Raw genomic sequence first — 10,472 nt, forward strand, 5'->3', positions numbered from 1 at the left:
AATGCAGATATGTTTGCTTTAATTAAAAAGAAAGCTACAGAAAGAGTTAAAACTATGAAATTGTTGACTGAGGATTAATCTGTGTCATTTTCTCTTTGATGCTGTCCTGTTACTCTCATCCTGGATATTTCTTCTATTAAATACTTTACACTTAGCATGAGGAACAGGTACTGAAGGTCTTAGTCCCTTCTTGCCATTTGGAGGACTGCTGGAACAGAAAAAGCCACGTCCTATGCTAATACCTAACTACAGGAATTCAGCAGGCGGCCTCTAAGACACTAATCTGAACGTAATCCAGCTATACCTTTGAGGAGCACCGCAAAGGCAAAGCAGGGGTATCCACCCTCACTGATATGTGTGCATTTATTTGAGTATTAGCTGGGAAATTACATAAGTTCCTAAGATCACTGTTTCCCGAATAGTAGCAAATCCATACATACAAAGATTGGGAAATCATTGTGCAATTCGATTTACTTTATTGAATAATTGTCTGATAGCTACAATGTTGAATTAGAAGAAAAAAGGAAAAAAAGAAAGAAAAAAAACCCCAATCCCCTCCAAAAAACCAAACCCAAATCCCTACGTCCCCACATTTTGGGAAACAAGCTGAAGAAAAACATTCTACATTGTAGAAGGCAGCTGTAACTGCTCATATCCATGTTCTGACATTGGAACTGAGGAACTGCAAGTCTGCCGTGTACAGTCCCAAAGCCTCGACCAAAAGAGGCTTAATAGTAATAACATGGATATATCACCACTGGGAAGATGTTAACATGTTAACAAAGATTCTGGGATACCAATCTGGTATAATCAGCAACATACTGGGTTCCTATGAAAGATGTGGCACTTCTCCTTACGGTCAGCTTTTAGAGAACTTTAAAAAAAGCAATGTTTTTAACTGATTACTTACAGTACTCCTTTGCTTGCAGAAAAGCACAAGAATCATAGTTCAATAAAAACTGAATAAATGATCACTCTTTTGACTGGATTTATTAGTTGCATAACTTTGGCAAGATTATCACAGTGTGATCCAGTTAAGCTTTCAGGATTATACGAACACCAGCACCAAATTAATCTCTGAATCAGACAACTGAGATACTTAAGCACTCTCATTCGTCTCTGACCGCTTTTGCAGTCTCTCCCGGTCCCACTGCTTCAGGTAGCATTTGATAGTGCAGTATTTTATGCCGTTGACAAAGCAACAAGAGCTGGACAGATTCCTGGCTCATCTCTCCTCTCAAGTATCGCATACCACCTTGTCGAACCCCCAAGGATGCACACTGGGATTATTCTACATAAAGTCTCCCTTTGTGGCATCTGAAATAAAAAACTTTCCCCCAGAACTGCCACTGTTTTGATAGTGAATTCCTTGCAGAGTTGTACAACTGGTTACTCAGTTCTTTGGCTGATTTTAAGAATTGCATTTAGAAGTAACTCTACGTTGGAGGCATTTAGAAAAGATATTTATACCTGGTATTGGTACTCTTTCAAGTACTCTTTTAGTCTTGTTGGTAACGGCAGCTCCCAGATCTGATTTGTACACTTGTTTATAGTTATTCTGCAGCGGTGTTGCAGAGATGGAGCAGATGTATAGAGAGGTTTGTTCAAGTAAAGATGAACTGTTCCATTTGAAGGTGTTTCGGTTCTGTCTTTGCACATAAGAACATAATACTCAATCAAATGCACAACGCTGTTGAACTGTTTAAGTCTAGATCTGACACAGGTGATAGAGTCCAGTCTGAACTTGCCATCTTGATATTCTATACGTAGGTTGGTCGGTCCCGCTGATGTTTTTACCGAAATAGTCAGTAGATACTCTGAATGTGAACTGTCCCTAACCAAGAAGGTCCCTTCAGGGGCATCCTGTAACCTCTCTTTGGCTTCAGCAACAGTCATGTTGCCCCAGTACCATCCTGTTAAAAGAGGAGAGAAAGAAGGGTTTTGTCTATTCGTGCTTGCTCGTTTGTTTGTTTAAAAAAGCTGCTCTTTGGCTGATGTACTTGTAACAACCTATTTCCTTTGTCGTTTGAAAGCCGACGTCCTGCAGGCATTGTAAATTTTTATTTGCTATTTAAATTCATTCCCTTTGCACTGCGTCTCGTTCCGGCGGAGCCTTCCCAGGTCATTGTTTATTCTCCTACCCCCGCACACGCACGCACGAAGTTCCCCGCAGGTCCTGCGGGGCTAACGCCGAAGCCGCCCACGCCCCGGGCCGCCCGCAAGGGAGCAGGGACGCGCCCCGCGGCCCCGCGCAGCGCACACGCCGGGCCAAGCGCTGCGTCCGCCCGGCACACGCCGGCAGCCCGCAAAAATCCCGCTCTCGGTAACTCTTGGTGGGCTCTTGACGAAACGAGCTTTGTCTGGCGATCGGAAGCGGAGAGGGGCAAGAAAACAACTTCGGCGGTGCGGCTGCGGTCCTAGCAAGGAAGCGATGAAGACAAAAGACCTTCCCTCCCCCCGCGGCCAAGCCCCACGTCCTGCGGGGCCGGGCGAGCCGCCGCCACGCCGGCGAGCGGAGCGCAGGTACGCGGGGCCGAGGGGATGCGGCGGCCGCCCTGGCCGGCGGCAGCGCCCGGCCCTCGCCCGGCCTCCCGATCCCGGGCTGCCGCCGGGGCGCGGCGCTGCCGGTGCTTTCGCTTCGGCCGCCGTAGCCCGCAGAAGGTCGGAACCGCCGCCGCCCCTCGCCTCTGCGGGGCCGCGACCCCGCAGCGCCGGGCGGTGACAGCAAGCGTCACCCCCGCCGCCCGCTTCCCCTCGCGGTCCTGCGGGGCTCCCCGCCGTCCCGCTCCGCCTCCCCCGGGACCGCGGTGGTGCGGCGGGCGGCAGCGAGCCGGGCACTCCGGAGAGCGCCGCCGCCTCGGGCTCTCCCCCCTTCCCGGCCGGCCGGCCGGTCTTACCTGCCCGCCGCAGCTCCTCCATGGCCGTGGCCAGCTGCGCCGCCTCACGGGACTCCTCGGCAACAGGCGCGGGTGCCGCCGCCGCCGCCCCGGGGTGTCCCCAGCGCGCCCCGGCGCCCTCCGCGCTCTCCAGGGACTCGGCGGAGCGCAGGGTCATGGGGGGCGGCGGCGGGCGCGGTCCCGCTCACACGCAGGTCGGGGGCTTCCCGCGGAGAGAGGGCTTCGCCGCCGCCGCCGCGGTGCTCAGCGCTGCGCCGGGTGCATGGCCCCGGCCCCCGGCCCGGGTGCCGCCTGCGAGCGTAGAGAGAGCGTGGTTAGCGGCGAGCCCCGCGAGAGGCGCTCCCGCCGCAGCCCCTGCCTTTCTGGCGCTCCCGCTTCGGAACTTCCCAGCATCCAGAGGAGGGACCCGAGGCGAGAGATCACCTCCCGGCGGAGCGGGGGAGGGACATCTCCTCCCCCCACCCACCGCCGCCCAGCCCGTCCACGGCGGAGGGGGGACCGGGGATGAGTCGGAGGTGGCGGTCCGCGAAGGTGGTCTCCCTCAATTGCAAGGGCAGCCCCGCCGATGCGCCGCTACTTCGGCCGGGGTAGGCGAACCTGGCCGGCAGCGCTGGGTAAAGAAGGGGGGGGTGCTTTTGAGGAGCGGGGAGGGGAGGGGGGGGGGGTGCGGCGGGGGATAGCCGAGCACATAAAGGTATGAGTGGGGAGGGGTAACCGCGAAGCGGGGCAGGTTCCAGGCCCGGCACTGCCCTGGTTGCACGCTGCGACGCTAAGAACGGCACGGTACGCCTTTCAGTAAGGTCATACGCGAAGTCGTACCTCTAGGAACGGGAGCGCGGCGTGGGCCGTACTGCCGGGCTGGGAGCGAGCCTCTCCCGGGCAGCAGCTGGCCCGGGGGGCTGCGGGTCGGGTGCGCGGGCAGGGCCGGCTCCCCGGGGCTCGTACGGGAACGGGCAACGCAGTGGAGAGCGCGATATATTTAAAGCGAGGCAGGAAACATTCTTTTCCCGGTCCATTAAACGCTGGTATTATTAAAAAGCAAAACCTCTTTCCGCTCCGGTGAAGCGAACGGGTGGGACAAAAAGAGCCTCTCGCTCGCCCACTGTCACGCCGGGAGCGACACGACCGAGCAACGCCAGCGAAGGGCAGCCCAACCGGCTTGGCCGGAAGCGGGGAGAGGGTTCCCAGGGAAGACCGGGACCCCCTCCGGTGCTTGCGAACCGGGCAGAGTCTGTGCCTCCAGGTGCGCAGCAGGCGCCAGGTGAGGGGTCATGGCGGGGTGGCTCCTCTCCTCACAAGTTCCGCGGCGGGGCTCAGAAACTTTTTCCAAAGTAAAGTTTATTAGCAGCTGATAGGTTGCTGTGCCGGGTTTCTATCGCAACATACGCGGGCACACACGCGGCAACCTCCCGGCAAAGCCCATCCCCGTCTCCCTCTTGCCCCGCGCAGGACCTCCCGCCGCCGGCTCGGGGGCCGGGCGCAGGTGCGCCTGTCACCGGAGCGGGCGCGGGGCCGCCGGCCACGGTAGACCCCGAGCAGGTGGGACACTGAGTCCCCTTTGTGAAGGGGAAGCGCCGGGAACGCCTGTCCGCCAAGTGCCGTCGCCCGCGGGAGCTCGGCGAGGGACGGAGGGTTTGCGAGGCGGTGGCAGCTTAGCTGCAGCGGGGCGTCCCCCGGCAAGGACGAAGAGCCCCGATGCAGGCCGCCTCAGGCTTCGAGGGATCCTGCCGCCCGGCTCCCGGGACATAGCGAGCGATTGCTGGGGGCTGGGGGGAGGGGGGGGCAAGGGCGGACGAAGGCGACGACGACGACGGCGACACTCACCCGGGCTGAGGCGGGACGGGGCTGGGGCCGCCGCTGCCGCCGCCTGGAGGTGGGGCGGTCAGGTTGTTCTCACTCCCGGCGGCGTTTGGGGGGCCGGTGGGGCACGGGCACCCGCCGCCGGGGAGAAGCGTCGGGGCTGCGTTCGGGCAGACAGACAGGCTGCCGCTGCCGGAGGAGGATGGTGCTCCTGGGGAAACAACACCCTCCGCTCTTCTCCCCCCGCCTTCCCCCGTCTCCCCGGCGCGGGCGGTCTGTTCGCCTTTGATTGCGAGGCGAGGGCATCCTCCCCCCGCCGCTCCCCCCCCTCCCGGGATGGCTACATACAAAGGCTGCTTTCCAGGAACTTTCCAGGAACCGCATCATGTGACAGGACCCGCTCCGGCGCCTCCACCGCGATCGCGGCCAGCCGGGGCCGACGCACCGAGCCACCGCCCCTGTCACGCCGGGGCAGCGGTCTCCTAACCCTCCCCCCGCGGTCCCGTCGTAACCCCCCTTTCCCCCCCTTCGTTCGCGTCTCCCCTTCCCCTCACCTCTGCCCGCGGAGCCGCGGGAAGACGCGCGGCGAGCAGGTCAGTGGCCGGGCCGGGGCCGCTGAGGTACCGACGTACGGGCGGCCGTTGGAACCCGCCGGCGGGGCCGTGTCTCGCGGGGCGGCGCGCGCACCGCCCCGCCAGGCACGGCCCCGCCGGCGGGCTCCAACGGCCGCCCGCGCGCGCGGGCCGCGCGGCACCTCCTGAGGTAACCGGACGGACGGGGGAGCGCGGTGCGTTTGGCGTTGCGTGTGTCTGTGGCGCGTCCGTCCCCCCTCCTCTCCCTCGGTAGAGCGGAGGCGACGGGGTAAGTGCGAGGGGCGCCCGGCCTGCCCGGCGCCGCCAGCTTTCGGGCACCTGAGCGCGGCGGAGGGAGGGGAGGCTGGGGGGGGGGGGGTGAGGAGGGGAGCCTCGCCTCACGGCCGGGAGCTCGTCAGGAGCCGGTGCCAGGAGCTCCGTGCCAGGGACTTGCGGCGGCCGAAGCTCCTGGGACACCCCACCCAGGTCTCCACCCCCCTCTTCACCCTCCGGCGCTAAATACCTCGTTGCTACAAACAGCCATTACCCGCCGATGCGCGCGCCGCTCCTCCTCCTCCTCCCCTTCCCTCCCCCCCCCCCCCACCCCACAAGATTTTTGTTTTTAATTAATATTATTTTTTATTAAATAAACCCGACGCTGTTTTTTAGGCGTAAAGATGACTGGCTGCGCCGCGGGGGCTGTTCGGTAACCGGCCACCTTCCGCCGCTGCCCGGGCGGCCTCGAGCCGGCTTTAGAAAGGTTTAAAAATAAAATTAAAAAGAAAAAAAAAAAAAGAGAGAGAGAAAAGAGGGGAAACAAAGCAAAAGTAGCCGCATTAGTCTCACCCCAGCCCCTGGCAGCAGGACAGGGCTCCCTGCAAATCGCACGGCCGTGTTTGGGAGGGAGTATTTTTTCGGGTTTGACGGCAGGAAGATGAAGGGGCGTCTTTCTAAAGTCCTCAGGAAACCCGAGTGTGAAATAATACACAATCTCTTTAAAAAGCGGGGAGGGGGGAGGGGGGGAGGAGGAGCCTTTGTTATCAAAGAGATAAATGAATATGTATTAGGCTGGACCGTCAGGCAGAGGGAGCGGGGCAGCCGCCGGCACGCCAGCTCCTCTGCACAGAGAAAGCTCCCACAGGGACGCTCCTGCCTTAGGTCGTGCTCCCCAGGAACTCCTGAAATGCAGTGTTTCTCAAGAGGAAAAATAAAACTAAATATTAAGAGGCGTTCTTGACAAAAATTAGGCAGTTCTTGAAGGCTTTTGTAATACACAGTATTTATAATTTTGAAATATAAGGGGATGGATGAAGAGCGTTAGAGTTTATTGTTCTCTTAAAAATGAAGTGCTGTCTGTAGTAATTAAGCAGATTCATCTGAGAAAAAAGTAACTTTGTTAAGTGAATTGGTCAGTATGGGTTCATCTGTTTGCAGTGGCTGGGTGCTTCTGAATTTAATTCATTCAGTTTATGAAAAAAAGTGGGTTTAGTCACTGACAGCAATGCAGATTTAAAATGGGGTCTTGAGGAGCACTCTTCCTTAAGCATTTTCAGAAATTGTTTAAAACAGTTTAGGACTTGAGGGTCATTCTTGTTCCTGTTTTCATCCATGTAGTTCAGATAGCCTCAGACTCAAGGCTCCAGTGACCCATGGGGAATCCCCACTAACTGTTCACTGGATATATGTGAAGAGGGGGGAGAATGTGTCTGACCCCTTTGGAATTTAGTTGACAGTTCTGCTACGGACGATGTAAGATCTGGCATAAAAATCTGATTTACTTCTTCTGAATTGCACTGACTTCACCGTGTTCAGAACAGAAAAAAAACATGGATCTACTTTTAGCACTAAAATAACTGTGTATCTATCTATCTATATATATGCAGACATAGGGCTTTTGCTCAAAATTACGTTATTTTGATACAACAGTGTTCAAATTAGGGCCATTCCTTTAAAGGTCACTAACTCATCTTAGAGAAATGGAATGCATCTTGTCTAGATGGAGAGCTGCTTTTTTACGGCTTTGCTGTAGTCCTCTTTCCCGATGTTATTTATTAATGGCGTTTTTATGTGGATAGTATCTCAAGACTTCCTTTGCTTCTGCTGTTTATTCGTCACTTGAAGTCATAATAATTTGTTTCTAAAACCACAGCTGGCTGCTATAAAGGCAGAGAGAGGAAGACCGTGATTTATGTGGTGAATGAGAAACAAGAACAGAATAATGTAATAAATACTTGTTACTTAAAACTTCAGATATTGTTATGAAAAAGGTGGAATAAAAATTAAATAGGCAGTATATCAGCAGGATCTTTCCTAAGCAGAGTTCTGTTAATTTTATTTTTTTCATGAGAAGTTAATGTCTTTTACAAATCATACTAAAGATCTGATAAATTTACAAGAGTAATGAAATTCAAACTTATAAACTGCAAACTGATCTTTAAATGACACTTTTGGTACCTCTTAAGAATACTTTGATTCAGTTACCTTTATTCTCTGGTATGAGACTCCCGTAAGTACTGCAGGCTCGGTGGAATAAGTTAGCATTTCACTGTTTCTTTCAACAATGTTAGTTAGCTGGTTTTCTCCTCTGTCTGCGTGAGTCTTTCACACAGTCACAGGGGAGAAAAAATAATTTTAAGTGTAAGAAAAGGTGATTAAATTAAATTACTTTTGGGATTATGGGCCACATGTGGTGCATTAAACTACTTTAAGCTACTTTTTAGCTGCTTTGGCATTAGAATGTTTAATACATACTTGGTTTGCCTTAAGTGTTATACTATATAAAAATTAGAATGGGGTAGGAGAAAGATGAGAAATGGAAAAAGAGAAAAGAAGCAGCACAGGCAGCTCAGTTAAAACTTAGTTTTCCATCATGTAAACAAAATAAAGGTTTTTTAATTTGCCGTGTAACAAACAGTACTTCTTCCAGACAGACTCACTAATATGAAAAGAAAATTAGTTTATACAAACGGGGATTTAAAATTTTTAAGTTCAATTCAAGCAAAGGGCTTTATTTATTTTCAGTCAGTATGTTTTGGGGTAGCAGTGCTGGGACAAATCGTGCCTGGATGTATGCAGTTATGAATTCTTCTGAGACAGTTTTAGAGGCATATCATCCGACTGGAGATGAAAGGCACCAGCTTAAGGAATCTCTGATTTCTTTTCCAGATACTTTCTACCATGTGTGAGCGTTCTGATTTGGATCATATATCATCCATATATTAGGTATCTTTAATCAAGATTTATATTACTAGCAAATACATGAACATTAAGAGTTCTCAAAAATCACAGGCAGAATATATTATGTTTCTGACTTGTTTTCAGACGTGTGCCCAAAAAGGGAAGGGGAGGGATGAGTGAATTTATTTTTTATTCTTCCTCTGGGCAAAAGTCCCTTTCATGACCAAGGAAGGAGGCAGCAACGCTTTTATAATTCTGTGAAGTGCCTGTTGCTAGAAATGATTTTCACTTTGTTCCTGAAAAGTATGCCCAATTTACTGGAGAGCTAGCGCACTGATTCAGTCGTATAATACGGCGTGAGTGGAGGAGGGGGTAGTGCATTTTTGGCCCGGTTGATTTTGCTACTTCTGCTCTGAATTGCTGAAGAGGTTTACTGATGTGTTTAGCTGGATTTATCTAGCTACCTGGAAGGACACAAGGGGCCTTTCCTTGCACTCTGCATCCTTTATTTTTATCCTGAAGATGCAGCACAGAATATCCCTTATCCAGGACATACCATTTGGTCAGATAATGCCCGCTTTAGTTAAAAGGCCAGTTACTGCTTATCACATATGCCTGTTTATTGACCATATTTTGACAACTGTTTACCCACTCTGACCTAAATAACAATGTATAGCTGCCACGGTTCCTTGCTGTCCTGTGATTACAGTGGTCAGGCTGAATGGTTCTCAAGCAAAGAAATGTGAACATTGAGCCTTTATCTCAAGCAAATTAGAACAAGTTAATTGTAGCTCTGCACCACGAACAAGGTCTGCAATGCGAGCCCTTAGAGAATTTCTCACTCAGCAGTCAGGAGGAAGGTTTGCTTATTTCACAAAGAGTCCCTAAAATATAATAAATACAACAGAGTATTTTCATAAATGGGATCACTCTGCCGTTTCCAGTTAACCGAGGAACAGAATGTTTTGAAGAAGTAAACTATGATGTATACCAAACAATTTTACTCTTAACCAGCTGCCACCTTATTTCCTGCCATTTTTATCTATTCAGATGTGGTTGCTTTATCTTCCGTGAGAAAGTACATTTGGTAAAGGAGAATAATAAAAAATTCAGTGAATAATTTCTATGAAACAGTGGTGTTCTAAAAGAAAAACAGCACTTGTAATTTAAAAGCAAACCATTAAGAGATAACACTAAGAGAGGAGTACTTTGAAATAACATCCAGATTATTTTCTTTCAGGGACAGTCAGAAAAAGGAGGATCGTTTCCTTTAGTTCAGTGGATAGGTAGATAATCACCAGCAAGCATGAAACTCTGACCATAAAAAGGTGGCATTTGAATCCTATCATCTCATCTTGTGCTTTATGCTATTCAAAACTCACTGTAGCATCTAAAGGCCTCAACTGCATCAAGTAAGAGGTTATCTAGACATACTTAGGATCTTTAATTAATAACATCAAGTGTAGTGCTTTTGTAGTTTCCCTGATTTACTGTTTACAGTAATTCTGCTGGACTTGTTAAAGAAAAGTGGGATGTGGCAACACAGTAAAGGCAATCTGCACAGGAATTTTCACCTTATGCTGTGTTAACCTTCTTTAAGTGAGTAGAATTTTGTTCCATCCATTTGTTATGTCGTGAGCTACGCAATTTCACTGACTAGAACCAGCTAAATACTGCTGAAAGGTACCTGAGGGTAATTTGTAAATACAGATGCTTTGACAGCATTTTCTTCCCTGTTGTGTTGCCTTTTTGTGAACATGCTAGGAAAAGAAGACTACTTGCAAGAACTGTTTTGATAGCAGTCATTTTACACAGCTGCTAGGAAAATGTTTGCTATGGATTTTAATATTCAGATTATAGCATGGGATGCTGTGACTAATATTTATTTACCTTGATTTTTGGCTGAGAAACTGTGTATATGCCTGAGAACGAGCTTATAGGTGTATATATACACCTATACATAGACACGTTCGCAACCGTGCTCTTTGAAGTTCTGGACTTCTGGAGAAGTGTACACTCTTCTCTT

General features: G+C 51.1%; 1 protein-coding gene across 1 annotated transcript; it reads right to left on the minus strand.

The window, feature by feature from the left end:
- Positions 1-1,464: 1,464 nt before the first annotated feature.
- SOCS2 (suppressor of cytokine signaling 2) lies at positions 1,465-3,054 on the minus strand (the record flags this gene model as incomplete). The annotated part of the gene is made up of 2 exons (XM_084279192.1): positions 1,465-1,913; positions 2,898-3,054. 2 exons carry the CDS (start codon positions 3,052-3,054, stop codon positions 1,465-1,467), a joined length of 606 nt encoding a protein of 201 aa, XP_084135318.1.
- Positions 3,055-10,472: the final 7,418 nt, after the last annotated feature.

This window comes from Gallinula chloropus (genome assembly GCF_964237585.1).
Source record: "Gallinula chloropus genome assembly, chromosome: 1".
Classification (NCBI taxonomy): domain Eukaryota; kingdom Metazoa; phylum Chordata; class Aves; order Gruiformes; family Rallidae; genus Gallinula; species Gallinula chloropus.